A 16119-nucleotide genomic window follows, 5' to 3' on the forward strand; every position below is an offset into this window, starting at 1 on the left:
AAAAAGCAGCCGGGTGTTTTGCGATTTTACAGCACTTCAAGTGCTCTTTGGTTCCATGAGCATCCTGTGCGTGCATTTAGAGTGTGTTCAGAGGGCTATGACAGCAGAGGAGGAAAGTGAAGCTTTGCACACTGCCAGACTGTCTGTCTGGGGGGGAGGAGCCTGCTGTCTGTTTGGGGGGTGGAGCCTGCTGTCTGTCTGAGGGGGTAGAGCCTGCTGTCTGTCTGGGGGGGTGGAGCCGGACTGTCTGTCTGGGGGGCGGAGCCTGCTGTCTGATTGGGGGGTGGAGCCTGCTGTCTGTCTGGGGGGGCGGAGCCTGGTGTCTATCTGGGGGGTGGAGCCTGCTGTCTGGCACAGGGTAGACAGGGATTCATACATGTGCTCATCATTGGTTTCTGATTGGTTGACTGGTCAACTGTCCCGGTTCTGAGTGGTCCCTGCCCACTCTGTGTTGTGTTGACCAGTCAAACTGTGTGAGAGATCGTGGGGTGGGAGCGGTTTAATTTGGTGGGGCTGCAGGAGGGACGTCTGGTTTGTCTCATGAAGCTGGAAAATGGGTGAGTGAGGGTGAAGGGGTGACTAACTGAGAAAATGAATGAATGAATGAATGGTTGTAAGCAGTGAATTCAGAAAGTAGGTTGGTGAGTTAGTGTAGTGTACAGTAGTTGTGTTGTAGGAGCGTTGCGCGTTGTGTGGTGTGTTGTGGGAGTGTACTGCGTAGTAGGAGTGTATTGTGTTGTAGGCATGTAGTGTGTTGTGGGAGTGTACTGCGTAGTAGGAGTGTATTGTGTTGTAGACGTGTAGTGTGTTGTGGGAGTGTACTGCGTAGTAGGAGTGTATTGTGTTGTAGACGTGTAGTGTGTTGTGGGAGTGTACTGCGTAGTAGGAGTGTATTGTGTTGTAGACGTGTAGTGTGTTGTGGGAGTGTACTGCGTAGTAGGAGTGTATTGTGTTGTAGGCGTGTGGTGTGTTGTGGGAGTGTACTGCGTAGTAGGAGTATATTGTGTTGTAGGTGTGTAGTGTGTTGTGGGAGTGTACTGCGTAGTAGGAGTGCATTGTGTTGTAGGTGTGTAGTGTGTTGTGGGAGTGTACTGCGTAGTAGGAGTGTATTGTGTTGTAGGCATGTAGTGTGTTGTGGGTGCGTAGTACATTCGCACAGGGCGAGCGGAATAAACAGCTTTATCACAGATAAACCAGAAGCTAATCCTTAATCCCTGCCCTGTGCGTTTATTTACTCTACCCTCTGCCTACACACACACACACACACACACACACACACAATCACAATTGTGCATGTATACATACACACAAATGCATACACACAAAAGCAAACACGCGCACACACACACATGCACACAGACACACACGCACACACAATGCAGATATTTTCATGTGTTTTATTTATTGCATGCTTATACAGCACATTGTGACAGGCGTAATGGTCTCAAGTATTCCTGCCACTTCCGCTTGCCCAACACCGGAAGGAACTCACTGAGAATTGTGTCTTATGGCTCGGCGATGCTCCAGTAATGCTGCAGGAGAGCATGTCATCCTCAGTCATTTTAAGTGCAGTTATTGCAGTACATGTCTTCTGGAATATCTGGGATTATGTTGTATTTTAATTAGCTAATTTTACTCAATCAATCACTCAAACAATACATCAATAATTTAATAGAAGCACAGAGAAACACGAGTTTGCTTCGAAGCTCTGCGACAGATTGGAACCCTAAATCCTCCATAATTTTGTGTGAAACATGGTTAGCTCTCTGTTTGACTGTTGCTTTTTATGTCCATATGGGCTGTCGCGTAAGTGTTTAATTTTTGAACCAAACCGTCAAGCTTTTATATCCTTTTTCTCTCACAAGTGGAGTGGAGTGGACTCACGAGTGTCATTCCCAAAGCTAACCCGGCTGTCATGTGACTCCTGAACCAACGAGGGGTTTTAATGCAGCCCAGGCCTGGAATGTTTTCTAGCATGCCGTCAGATGTGAACAGGCCTTTTTCAACTGCACTTTATTTTTCTGATTTCAGATGTTTGATACAGCAGTTATATGACTGTGAGACCAAAGATATGACATGCCACTGCGCCGCTGTTGAACTCTGGGAAATCCTGAATCTCTGTGCTGTTAATTACGTTTTTTCATCAGTCTTTTACTCACATCATTAATTTAAATATGGTTCAAGGCTACTTAATGAACACGCATGTGGATTTTCTAGGTTTTGCTCTGTTAAGCGAGGATGTCCATCCATCCTGTTTGTATCTCTGTCATTTTCGGTTGATTTTGTGGATTTAGAAGATTGCTAATCTCTTCTTCTGCCAAACACACATACCGTAAATGTTTGCCCTTCTCATCTTGTTCAACAGTCAGAAACATTGCATTATTCCAGCTGAAGCTAATTGCAGAAAACTGAATGTGTGATTGTGCTGTCGTTGTTATTATTATTATTATTATTATAACTACAGGCATTTAGCAGATGCTCTTATCCAGTGCAACATACAGCACAAACACAAAGTGCAAGGGATTAAATACAGTAGTTCCCTGGAGGGGGAATGTACAGTCTCGGTGATGGATGTGCTTGTGCCACCTACAGGCAGGATGAAGAAGTGCAGGCCATTGAGGAGGAGCTACAGGCCCACTGACCGTGACCACAGCATCGCGGGATAAGGAGGGGCGGTCAGGAGACCGTGGGAAAACCGCACACTGAAGAACAAAAACCCCCAAAAAAAAGGCCTCCCCCCCAGGTAACGGGAGGAGGGAGGGTGGAAGCTGAAGTACAGGGCTAGCCCCCCCCCTTGGCCCCACGCTGACATCATGTCCCAGGCGGGTAAAATCCTGCACCTGTACGTGGAGGTGCGGTCTGTCCCGGAGGAGGAGGGGGGGAAAGGGCCCGGGGGGGTGCAGGGGCCCCCGGCCCTGACGGAGCACGGGGGCGGAGGCTCCGCCTCTCCCAACACGCCCTCACGAAGGCGGGGCAGCGGGGGCCCGGGCATCAGCCCCGCCAAATCTCCCCCGAGGCACCCCGCCCACAGGCCGAGCCCCGCCCCCCACAGGCAGAGCCTGCCCTGCGACGGGATTGGCCAGCTGCTCTCGGCCCTGGAGGGCGGGGTCGGGGGCGGGGCCACGCGGGCCCGGCCGTCGGAGCGCGAGGGGGGAACCACGGCCCCCGCCACGCCGAGCGGGGGCCGCAGGGCCTGCGCCGGGTCCCCCGGGGGCGGAGGGAGGCGGTCGGTCGTCACCTTCAGCTACATCGAGAAGTCCAGCATCACGCCGGTGGACCGCGGCGGGCCCCAGAACCCCTTCGGCCCGGACACCCCCCCAAACCACTTCCGCAAGAGGCTGAGCGACCCCGTCTGGCAGGGCAGCGCCGAGTCGTCCCGCAGCTCCAGCCCCAAACTGTGCTGCCCCCCCCAGACGGGCTCCCCCGCGCTCCGCCGGGCCACCCTGGACCCCATCGCCCGCGCCGCCACCCAGAGGGCCCTGGAGGAGTTTGGCTCGCCCCAGCTCCTCCGCAAGGCTGCCAACGGGCCGGACGGCCCCCCCGCCGCCCGCGCCGGCCCCCACCCCGAGCCCCGCTGCCAGTCCTGGGCGGGCAGCCCCGTCCTGGCCCGCAGCGCCCGCACGCTGCCCAACACGCGCCTGATGGAGCCGGACCGGAGCCCGGCCTCCTCCGGAACCGGGCTGCCCCGGAGCCCCGCCAGCGATCACCTGTCCGCCCACGCCCGCCCCCCCGGCCCGACCGGGTCCCCCTCCTCCAGGGCCCGGTCCCCGGCCGGCCCCCCGACCCCCGCCGACAGCCACAGCAGCCCTCGCTCGGCCCACAGGGTCAACTTCAACCTGAGTGGCGCCCCCTGCAGGGCGGGGGAGCCGTTGAACCAGCTGAGCGGCAGGGGGAGCGTCTCCCCGGCCAACAGTCCCGAAATGGCCCGTAAGTTAGCGGAGGAGGCCCGCAGGCTGTCCAGCATCTTCATGGAGGCGCGGACGACCCCGTCCCCCACCCCCTCCGCCGACACGGCCCGGTCCGACAGCCCCAGGCTGGGGTACCTCGCGCGGGACGTCCTGTCGCTCTCCCCCAGCCCGTCCCGAGGCTCCCCCGTGCAGCCCCAGACCCTGATGAACATCCCATGCCCCCCCACCCCCCCGGCAGCCTCTCGCCCGCCATTCCCGCCAGGCTGTTTCGGGCGGCGCCGCACCCCGACGACCCCAACCCGTCCCCCGTCAGGGACCCGCGGCAGCGGCGGACGGAGCTCATGCCGGCCCACAGCCCCACCCTCCACCGCCACCAGCCCCCTCAGTACACGGGGGGCCGCCGGTCGCCCAGCCCGGACCGCCGGAGCGAGCCCAGGTTCGAGAGGGGGGCGCGGGACAGCCCCGAGCCGGCCCGCCGGTTCTACATGGGGCAGTACGACGGGGACCCCGCGGCCGAGGCGCCCCTCAGCTGGACGTCCAGGCAGCAGTGGGGGGGCCTGCCGGCCGCGGGGGGGGACAGCCCGAAGGCCGGTCGCCGGGCCGACCGCCACGTGGGCGGAGCCTCGCCGGCGACGCTGTCGAAGCGGGCGGAGCAGCAGAGGAGGGAGGTGGCCTTGCTGGGGCCCGTGGCGCTGGAGCTCCAGCAGGGGGCGGCGGAGAGCGCGGCGCTGAAGGCGGAGGTGTACCCCGAGGGGGACCAGAGCGGGGCGCTGGGCTCCTCCCACAGCTCCAGCGGCGTGACGGGCAGCCTGACGGACGGGAGCCAGATGGACAGGGACTGCATCTCCCCGGAGTCCAGCCAGTCCAGCCAGAAGAGCAGCGACACGGGAGCGGCTACATCGGGAATACAGGTACTGCGTGTGTGTGTGTGTGTGTGTGTGTGTGTGTGTGTGTGAGTGTGAGACTGTGTGTGAGTGTGAGTGTGAGACTGTGTGTGAGTGATTGTGTGAGTGTGAGAGTGTGTGTGTGTGTGAGAGACTGTGTGTGTGCGTGTGTGCGCGTGTGTGCGTGTCTTCCTTCATGGTTAACACTGTTGTGGCTTACGTGGCTCACCCTAGTGTGTGTGTGTGTGTGTCTCCCAGTCTGACAGTGGCTCCTCAGTGGGGCCTTCCCTGCACTCCCAGAGGATCGCCCGCGCCAAGTGGGAGTTTCTGTTCGGGACGCCGTCGGAAGACAGCTCCACCTCAGGCACTAAAGGTGTGGTAAACTAACACCCCCCCTCCTCGAGCCAAACCAGACACCGCCCCACACTGGCCCCCACCCTTCCCCTCACTAGCTCTCTCTCTTACCTGCCTCATCTCAAAAACAACGCACCAGCTTTACAGTACAACTGAAATCCAATTACCCGCAGGGTAAGACCTGCCATAGTCTGACGTCAGGCAGCGACACGGGACATGAATGAGTCTGGGACCCGGACTGGACCATGCAGGGAACGCCGAGGGGGGTGTGGTCAAAGCTCCTGCACAGTTACTTAATTATTCTACTCATTAATTTAATTTCTGTGATTGTACTTTTAAAGAAAGGTACTTCATGTACAAGTTTCCTGCTTGTAAGATCTAAACAGACTGCCTGACCCGCTTGACAAATTAATGGTAAACCGCAGGGAAGACTCTCTCTCTCTCTTCTCTCTCTCTCTCTCTCTCTGTCTCTCTCTCTTCCCTTCTCTCTTTCACTCTCTCTCTCTCTCTCACTGTGTCTCTCTCCCTCTCTCTCTCTCTCTCTTTCGAGCCTTTCCTCACTGTCCCAAGCTTTCGCTTTTATATAAAGAGCTTGTAGATTATACAACATTTGTGGATTTTGGACATATAACATTAATAAAGGAATGATTCTATATGTACACCTGATGGTAAAGACTTCCTGGAAAATTTTTAACGCTTAATAATGCTGAATCACAAGTAATCAACCTGGAATCATAAATAAAATCATAGAAAAATGGTTTTGTGTTTCCACTCTGTGAATATCCTTTTAACACCTTTTCATTTTTTTGATTTTTGGAAAAAGATTTCCCAGACGCCTCCACAGCGCCCCCTAGCGGCACCTCCAGCGAGTCGCCGACCCCGACGCCGCCCAGCTCCCTGCCCCTGGAGCCCCTGGATGGCCCGGAGCAGGAGCGGGGCCGGCGGGGGGCGGAGGGGCGGAGCCTGGCCAGCCACGACGTGCAGCACGTGGAGGTGGAGCTCACGACCCCGCCCCCGGCGGCGGCGGCGGGCGCGGGGGCGTCGCCCAGGACGGGCATCATCCGGCGCACGCTCAAGTACTCTGAGACGGACCTGGACGCCGTGCCGCTGCGCTGCTACCGCGAGACCGACATCGACGAGGTGCTGGCCGAGCAGGAGGACGCCGACTCCGCCTTCGGCAGCAACCGCAGCGTCCTGGGCACCTCGGGCGCCGGCAGCAGCAGCCCCCTGGGGGGCGCGTTCTACGCCCGCACCGACGGCGAGGAGGACGAGGAGGAGGATGAAGAGGAGGAGGAGCTGGGAGAGGAGGAGGAGGAGGAGGAAGAGGAGGAGGAGGAGGAGGTGGTGAGCTGGGCCAGCGTTAGGATGCAGGGGGACAGGAAGAGGCAGCATGCCCCCCAGGAGGAGGACGCGGTCTTCACCCTGCTGCTAAAGAGGTTAGCGCCCGGCTCCGCCAATCAATGAGTATGTTCTTGAGGACCGGTCGAACAACACTGATGGTGATTTGTGGAGGATGTCTGATCACTTCCTGGTTATTCCACGGGATAGTAAAATGGGGGTTAGACAACCCTGATGCCACCTTGCTCACAGAAAACAGAGAGGAGGTCCCCCAAGCAACAACCAATAGACAGATCTTCACTGAAGGTGACTGGTGGATACTTTCTGGCGTACTTCCAGGATCTTTGTGGGGAAACTAGCCTGAAATTATCCACTGGTCACCATTGCCGTAGTTCTATTGGTTGTTCCCAGCATAATCCACTACGTGATTGGTGGAGCTCCTTTCTGCTTATTATGAGTAAGGTGACATCACAGCCATCTTAGCCCTATTTTATTATACCTGCCAGCTCTTGCTGTAATTAGGCCTGGGACCCACTTGTTTGGGGTGGGGTGGGGGGTGGGGAGTCGGTCTGGAGTCTGGACAAACACATGCTACAGATCACCTGCTGGAAATGATGCTTTCATACACACGGGGGTCCATTATGACCTCACAATAGTCTTGATTCCGTGCAGCGGTTACTATAACGATCGTGATCTAACCAAGGCAGTACGGGGAGTTCCGTGAGCGTTGTGGTATTGCTGCTGCCCTTGAATCAGGACATTCCTCATCTGTAATCAGAGGCCAATGGCGTGTCCCTGCAGTCTCGTTACATGCGCAGTTTGCTTCTCATTACGTCCTAATTGGCTGGTATTTAACGCGCTCATTCGACGCGGTGAACTCAAGGATGCTTCTCCAGTCGCACCTGTAGCCGAAGCTCATTGGCCCGTGTAATGTCCTCTTCCGTCTTCTCTCGTTTTCAGTTTATAAGAAAGCAGGTGATGGCGAAGGGCTGAGATATTTTCAGCTGCTCTGTGATGTCTGTTTACAAGAAGACTGGCAAACCAATGCCAACCGGGCCAGCCAAGCGAAATTGACTTTGCTCTCTGTTTGTTACAAAGCCATGCACATATGCATCTTAGATATTTGTTATGATCAAAGAAAATGCATGCACTATGCACACTGTTTGCATTAGTTTATATCGGGGTTATATTTACGTAACCCAGGTTTTGTGTGGAAATGCACTTACAACAGACATTCCTACAGACTTACGTTGTAGCTCAGGCTTGCCAAACTTAAATGGGGGTGGGGAGTGGTGGGGGGAGGAGCACAGTGTCGGAAAGCTTTTGTGGTTTCCTTTCAATCAGCAGCCAATTACAGCCCTGGATGGGGAAATGCACGTGGACTCTTTAGCCAATAAACTTGCACTTAATCACATAAGTGCTGAGATATACTGGAAGCCAGCAGACATTCTGGCAGCTGTAGGACTGGAGAATGACACCCCCGTTGTGGGGTGTTGTGGGGTGTTTTGAGGGTGTTTGGGTGTTATAGGGGTGTAGTGGCGGTGTTGTGGAGCGTTTTGAGGGTGTTTGGGTGTTGTTTGGGTGTTATAGGGGTGTAGTGGCGGTGTTGTGGGGCATTTTGAGGGTGTTGTTTGGGTGTTATAGGGGTGTAGTGGCGGTGTTGTGGGGCGTTTTGAGGGTGTTTGGGTGTTGTTGAGGTGTTATGGGGGTGTAGTGGCGGTGTTGTGAGGGTGTTTTGAGGGTGATGTGGGGATCTTGTGGGGTGCTGAGGGGTGACTCACTGTGCTTTGCCCCCCCCCCCCAGGCCTTTAGACAGCGTGTCGGACTGCCACGGGGGGCTCAAGTCCCCCATCGTGGTGACCAGCCCCCGCAGGACGTCCGAGGACGGCCTGGACACCTTCAGCCGCCATTTTGAGAGCATAATGGAGTCGCACCGGGCCAAGGGCACGTCCTACTGCAGCCTGGACAGCGAGGAGCTGCTGACGTCCAGCCAGCCCGTCTTCACCTTCGACCTGCCCACGCTGACGCCCGAGATCCAGAGCCAGATCTGCCAGAGCGCCCGGCAGATCATCGAGCTCAGCTTCGCCCCGCTGGCCTGCCACGAGCCCCCCAGCCTGTCCGGCTCCGCCCCCTCCGCCGCCGACCCCGCCCACAACCACAGCTGCAGCAGCTCCGACTGCACCCAGGCCCCGCCCAGCGAGGGCGTGAGCAGCGCCTCGGAGGACACGCCCCCTGGGGACGGGCCGACGGCCGGCCAGGATCGCTGGATGGACCCGTGCCCCGCCAGGTTAGTGTGACACTGCAGGCGGGACCAAACTGTGCACCGTAACCCGTGGCGATGCTTTTGTCAGGCTAATTAGCATGCAGGTGGTTGCAGGTTCATTACATGGGTGTGGCATTTCCCTTCTCTCTGATACTCAGAAGTCTGTTGATGAAAACTGTGCTTATATTACAGTATTCAAGGATTGAAATCCAGAAAGTGTCTTTTGTAGGCCTTTGTACATTTGTTATCAGATCCCTTTTGTGCTGCCTGTAGCATCAAACCATTAAACCGAAGGCAGTGTAAAATATACCTGAAACAATGTTTCAGAGGCCCATTATTTTCTTTGTTCTGAGAAGTGCCACTAGATGGCAGTGTAAAACCACAGTGAGTATTTGGCTTCTCTGCTCTTCTAGGGCTCTTGCATACAAAATCAGAAGTGAGAATTAACTGTTGCTTTCCCCGCAACGGAACCGAGCTGAAAGGCTTCAGAAGCTCGTTGTCCTGTGCGTTTCACACAGTTGTCTGTAACTCCGGTGTTAATAAAATCAGGAGCACGTGTCAGCAGTAGCCAGCTGCTAATAACAATCCCTCATCAAGTGAACACAAACCCCGGCAAACTCCCACTGACCCACACGGCCACCCCAGCAGGCTTGGGAGGGGAGGAGGAGGAGGAGGAGGAGGAGACCCGAGCGAGATTCCGAGAAGGCAAACTTCTTTTCCAGGATAGGTTTCATTTTGAGCGCGTTGGCTGCGATTCCTCTGATTCTTGCTGTGCCTCTTGTAGTCTGTTTCCAAGGTTTTTCCTGTATCTCACGGGCACTAGTTTATAGACGATGATGTAGATCTGGAACTCGTCCAGACTGCATTAGACTTTCAGAGTTTATTTTAGTGCTTATTGGAGGGCAGCTCTACGCTTTAATTTAGCTGTGTAAGAAGCTGCAGTGGGGCCTGGTAAAGAACCCCTCTCGCCCGTCCTGGGACCGGGCATCTAAACTTACCCAATCGCTTCCCACCAGTTGGAGACGGAGGGCGAAAATAGAACTGCCTGTGCTGTAGTTTTTGCATTTGTTTGATGGGTTATATTTACAAGTGTCATATCCTCTGCCCCTGCCCCCTCTGGTGTGTGTGTGTGTGTGTGTGTGTGTGTGTGTGTGGTTGTGTTGTGGTTGTGTGTTGTGTGTGTGTGTGTGTTGTGTTGTGGTGTGTGCTGCGGCGTGTGTTTTTGTGTTTGTGTGTGTGCACGTATGTGGGTGTGTGTGTGTGCATGTGCGTGTTTGTGTATGTGTGTGTGCTTGTGCGTGTGTGTGTGTGTCTGTGTGTGCGCGTATGTGTCTGTGTGTGTGTGTGTATGTATGTGTGTGTGCGTATGTGTCTGCGTGTGTGTGTGTGTGCGTGTGCGCGTATGTGTGTGTGTGTACGCGTGTGTGTCTGCGTGTGTGTGCGTGTGTGTATATGTGTGTGTGTGTAGTGTGTGCGTGTGTGTGTACGCGCGTGTGTGTGTGTGCATGCGTGTGCTCGTATGCGTGTGTTTGTACGCGCGTGTGTGTGTGTGTGTGCGCGCTTGGGGCCCTCCTGGTGCGCCACCTGCACTCCTTTTCCTGTGAGGCAGCCAATCAGATCTGGAGCCCGGCCAGCCCCTTCTCTTGGTCACCATGGACACGGAAGATTAGCTTCCTGGACCCTGTGATTTCAGGGTTTAAAATAGAGAGAGACGGAAGAGAGGCGGTTCAGTTTGAGGCGGGCCCCTGTGAGCTGCTCCGCCTTCCCCTCTCAGCTGCAGTTGGACATGACAGTTACAGGGCCGGGTACGAATCACAAGAGACCCGCAAGCACAGGGACGCTGAGGCCAACTGCCAAAAACTGCCCTTTCATGGAACTAGTCCAAAGTTCACATCGACTGCCCAGTGAAAGGATCTCTGTTAGCCAATGAATTGTACTTACGATACCCGAGACTAGATATAAGCTCACATGAAAATAATTATTGTGAAATTTAGTAAATGAGTAGCTATTCCTCTGGTAGGTATCGAATATACTCAATCAGGAAGACAACAGGAGAACATCGGGATTTACGTGTCTTTGTGGGGACTCGCACATTTCTAAGGTCTTAAGTAGCAGTAGGAAGAGCTTCGTGCCTCTTTTGAAAATGTTTGTCTCTTTGCACAGTCACACTGCTGTCTTGTGCTTCCAGTTTATGGTAGAGAGGCCTGACTTGACATCCGAACGGAGAGCCGGGCCAGAGAGCGGACTCTAGCCGGGCTAGCCTGCCGTGTGCTTATCAGTGTCTGTTTACATACTCTTTCTGAGCTCCCTCTGGCCTTTTGTTGGTTCCCTTTGCCGTTTCCTTGGTAATGCGATAGCTGTACTAAACCCAGTGTCAAATAGATGTGTGTGAGCGTGCGTGTTTGCATATCTGTGTGTGTGGAAGCCGCAAAAGAAGGAAATGCTTACCTTGCGTGAGAGAGAGAGAGAGAGAGAAAGAGAGAGAAAGAGAGTAGCGTGTATACAAAGAGAGGTCTATGTCTGAAAATGTTGACTGGCTCTTTATATAGAAGGAAAGGTTTGAGTTAGAGAGAGGGAGAGAGAGAGAGGGACAGAGAGAGAGAGACAGCGCCAGGTTTGTGGTTTGTGCTATGCTATGAGGGCAAGGTTAGCAGGGGACGTTCAAAAGTTTGCGGAGAGGGAGGAGTAAAGAGGGGAAGCAGGCACCATTACAGTGAGAGGGGGAGAGAGAGAGAGAGAGAGAGAGAGAGAGAGGAAGGGTAGGGATCCAGCTCTAGCTGAGGCACACCCATCAGGAGAGGGGGGAAAAAAAAGACAGGAGACGGACTGAAGAACAGACGGAGGAGGAAGGGGTGTCAGAGCCGGTCCCTCGTCCGTTCGGGGACGGGCCGGGAGCAGTGCATTGTGGGATTACCTCGGTCGGTGGGGGGCGGGCGGCGTCATGCGGTCAGGCAGAGGCCCCAGCTGCGGACCGGCGGACTGAGGTGGGGGCGCTGTTGCCATGGCGAGCTCCGTGCTGTGCTGGCGGGGCGGGGCGGCGGAGGACAGGTACCTGTACGCCCCTCGCCCCCGGAGGCCGAGGTGAGTAACCAACCACCCGTTTCCCCCAATTTGGGCAAACTTCCGCTCTTTAGGGACCGTTTGTTTGAAGAGGCTGAGCGATCCAGGGAGTGGAATGAGTTTTTATAGTCAGGAGTCAGGTCGGTTTATCGATTAAGGGGCGGTAAAGGTTTGTGACGTCATAAAACCTCCGTTGTTCTAGTTTTGGCTGTTCACCTGTGCTTGATGGTTGTTCATCGCCAGTATGCACATGCAGAAAGAGGTATTATTAAAGAAAACAAGTGCTTTTAAATTGTGTTCCTTGATCTGTGTGTGTGTGTGTGTGTGTGTGTGTGTGTGTGTGTGTGTGTGTGTGTGTGTGTGTGTGTGTGTGTGTGTGTGTGTGTGTGTGTGTGCATACTAGGAAAAAGTACATTTGTGAGGTAATTGCAAAATGAAATTGTATTTTAAAAAATCAAGCTGAAGAAGATCACGTTTAGTCTGACCCTTGATGCACTCCTACAGAAACGCTCTCTGATAGTCTGTGTGATTCATGTGTGCTGAGGTAATCCCAGTTTCGTTTGAGTTGGGTGGAATGATTAACCTCCATTCTGGTGGTACGTCGTGGTGTCAGATTTTGACGTTGAATCAATATTGAGGTGGGAGCCATAGTTTGTATGCAAACCTTCCGTAGCCGAATTGTCAGGGTGTGACATCACAGGGTCCAGGCCAGTTTCAGTGGCTTTCAGTGAATGCAGTTACATGGTAGGACTGCTTTCACCATTACCTCCCTTACAGACAGATTTACAGGGCGGTGTTTCATTGTGGGTGTATGCAAACGGAGGACTGCACGGCAAAAATGTACAGAAACTAACGGTGTTAAACTGAAAAACGTGCTCTTTCTCTCTCTCATTCGAAAGGCATTGTGAGGCCGTTTCGGACAGATGGTGAGAACACACAGCAGGTGTTTTTTTTTTGTTTTTTTTACCTGCCTGTCACCTGCAGGCGAGCCGAACGCCGGCACCGCGTATCCACACGAGGTCAGGTGCGGCCGCCGTGGTAACCGGGGGGGGTGGGGGGTGTGGCAGTTTCGGGTTACGCAGAGAAGGGACGCAGTCCTTGAAAAGGCCAGTTCAAACAAAGGGAACTGGAACACACTGCTCAGCTTCCCACGATGAGAAGCGCTTAGCGGGCTGAGCTTTCTCTGCCTGTCTCAGGACCTGATTTACAGGAACGGGTTCTATAGAAGGGGTTCCACACACGGCCGTGGGTTCTGTGCTGCTGTGAGAGTACACTCTTACGGGAGTAAGCATGGTGACAGCCCAAGGGCCAGCCAGCCCACCGTAAACCCTTTAAAAAAAAGTATAAGATCACAAATGTGTGATTAGAATGTTCTTGACTGAACATTCTGATGCTGATGTAACAATGGCTGCCGGTAGTTGAAAGCAATGGAGTTCTAGAACACTGACGTAATAATGATGAAAAAAACATTCCAGAAAACCCACTCTTCAAAGGGTTTATTATTATTGCCGGTAGATGTGCCGTTGAAGAGAATATGAGGAGCTTACTTTTTGTCTTTTGGTGTGCGTGTGTTTGTGTGTTTGTGTTTACGTATGAGCCATAGCATCTGCATTCATTAGTGCTTGAATATGCTTCCGCATGCGTGAGGGCCTGTGCCTGTGTGTGTGTGACTGCATGCTTGTGTGCATGCAGCATGTTTGTTTGTTTACGTTTGTGTGCGCTGTGTGTAGGTTTTATTGGAATTTGTAGTGACTTGTAGCCTGTGTGTTATTTTTAGAAAATGAAAAAGCTGATCTACCGTCCTTTGGGCACAGTTAAATGGTTTTAAAACACTGTGGCTGTTTTAACTGTGTTTAAAAAGATAACCGGGGCTCTCCGGCGGGGGCTGTGTTTGCCTGCGTCCGCTTCGCTTCGCGGCCTCTCTCCACGTCCTGGAGAGCGAGCCGGAAAGTGTCCACAAGTCTCTCTCTCTTTTTTTTTTTCTGTGTGTGGAATGGATCACAACCCATTGTTTCAAAAATAAACAAAACAGCCCCCCCCCCCGCCGCCTCCCCCCTGCCTCCCTCCCTCTTTTGTGGTGGACCATCCTGCTGGGAAGGGGGCTGCTGGGAGGCCTGTGGGACGAACCAAGCGCACAGGACGCGGGGGGGAGGGGAGCGTCGTGCCGCACCGCGCTGCCGCGGGGTTTTTTGGAAACATGTCGTTCTTCCGTTCCTGGGATTTAAAACGTTCTGGGAGTTTCGACGGGGGCAGCGTGCGGGTGATCAGCGCCCACAGGAGCACGCCGCTGAGCAGGTAGGGGGGGGGGGGTCCACTCCGAACGGCGGGGGGCTCCGAGCTCGCCCCCTCTGCGCCTGCCAAAAACGGGCTGCCATCAAGGAGAGGACTCAGTGGCATCGGAATGACTTCTGAAACAGTTCTGCTCTCTCTCTCTCGCTCTCTTTCTCTCCCACTCTCTCTCTCTCTCCCTCTCTCTCTCTCTCTGACTCTCTCTGTTTCTCTCTCTCTCTCTCTTGTGGGACCCTTCCTCCATCTGGGTCTCTCTCAGAATTAAAAAAGTAAAGCGCTTCTCTTTCGCTGAAGGAATGCTACAGTTTGAATAATCAGCGTCTGGACTGTCTCTTAACTGTCGCTCTTTTTGGTGCTCTAATGCAAAACCAGAACACAAGTGCTTTCTTTCTTTCTTGCTTTGTTGAATTTTGTACTGTACTGCTCCTATTCCAGGCGACGTGGTAAAAATATAACACAATGATGCTGTGCTGTACTCAGTGTGAAGATGACTGTCCCAGCATCAGCATGCTAGTGAAGGAGCATTGACCAGTACCTCGTCAACATGAAGTGGACAAAATCCACACTGGCAGCCACGTGAACGTGTGGGGCATGGACGTGGGTTGCTTGTCTAGTATGCAAGGATGTCATTCACCGTTTGATTGTAGGCTGGAATGCTACTCATTAACAGTATTAATTAGTATTATTAGTCTGAATACGACTGATGAACAGTATTAATTATTATTATTAGTCTGAATACTATGCATTAACGGTATTAATTGTTATTATCAGTCTGAATGCTGCTCATTAACAGGCGAATAATTATACTGAGATGAGAAGTCCTCCTAGAGTGAGCCGTTCTGTGGTGAATACATGTGGCACAGAGCGCTTGGATTTTAACTAACGCTGTAGAGAGAACTTCTCTCTACCTCTGAACTTCTGCAAAGAAGAATGGAGGTTTGAGGAGAGAGAGCGAGAGACAGAGAGAGAGAGCATGACAGAGTGAGAGAGAGAGAGAGAGCTGCCCTTTGAAGTTGTAGACAGGCAGCAGGATTTGGGGGAAAGTAATGCTAGTTAGCAGTCCTAACCCTCAGCGTTCACCCAGGCCGGGAATAGAAACGGAGCCGCTCGGGAGGTGCTTTGTTTGCGCCCCAAACGGGAACGTTTACAGCCGGGCGCCGTTAAAAATAAACTCGGGACAGAGGAAGCGAAAGCGCAGACGTGCTGGCCTGCGCTCGCTGTTTACCCCCCCCGTCACTCGGGAAGCCAACGCAGAGACCGAAAGAGAAGGAGCATTTGGTCCTCATTCATTTGCCCATGACAGTGGGGGAGGGAGTACAGTTTTTTTGGGGGGGGGGGGTGTTGGGGGTTGGAAAAATGCCCACTGACTGTAGTTTGGCCGCATTGGCTTCTGTGGCTTCGTGGCTAGTTCTGTTTTCGTTGACATCAGAGAGGCTGTGGGTGCAGGGCCGGGGTGGAGCGCTAGCGTTTAAAATGGTACTCGGCTGAGCATCTCCTCTGCAGTCAGCATATCTCTGATTACTGTAATACAAAAGGTTAGGTTGACGCCCCTGTCAGCAGCCTAATTATACCTTATGGTTTAAGCGTCTCTCCCTGCTTCTGCGCGTTTAACGTTTAGCCTCTGAGTTTAGCTGATGATCTTTATCCAGAGTGAGGTGCGCTTTTTCTTTACATTTTCTTTTGCGTTAATGTGGCTGGCTAGTTACTGAAGCCGCTTGGGTTATGTTACCTTAAACAAGGGTCCGACACCTGTGAATCGACCCTGGGACCTCTAAGGTATAAAAGTTCCCTTACCATCAGGGGCACCAGCAGGGATTTTGGGCCCCATGAAAAGATCTCGCATTGGGCCACACCACCCCTGAAAATCCTATGTTGTCGTATTTTTCGGAGGGCCCAGTCAGGGCCCTTGGAATGGAATTGTCCTACCTTACCCCCTTATGGCACCCCTCTGTATCATTATACTACGCCGCTACACCAGGTGCTTAAAGTCTGATGCAACGTTGTCCATGCCATTCTGTCTCTG

General features: G+C 53.8%; 1 protein-coding gene across 1 annotated transcript in view; it reads left to right on the forward strand.

Moving 5' to 3' along the window:
* Nucleotides 1-3990: 3990 nt before the first annotated feature.
* Nucleotides 3991-16119, forward strand: part of LOC135244582 (PH and SEC7 domain-containing protein 1-like) — a 35515-nt gene continuing 23386 nt past the window's right edge. The window contains 4 exon segments of the mRNA XM_064317005.1: nucleotides 3991-4819; nucleotides 5051-5165; nucleotides 5970-6582; nucleotides 8289-8771. Of these exon segments, the coding sequence (XP_064173075.1) occupies nucleotides 4124-4819; nucleotides 5051-5165; nucleotides 5970-6582; nucleotides 8289-8771 (1907 nt within the window). The 5' untranslated portion in view covers nucleotides 3991-4123.

The sequence above is a fragment of the Anguilla rostrata genome, chromosome 18, assembly GCF_018555375.3.
Source record: "Anguilla rostrata isolate EN2019 chromosome 18, ASM1855537v3, whole genome shotgun sequence".
NCBI classification, from domain to species: domain Eukaryota; kingdom Metazoa; phylum Chordata; class Actinopteri; order Anguilliformes; family Anguillidae; genus Anguilla; species Anguilla rostrata.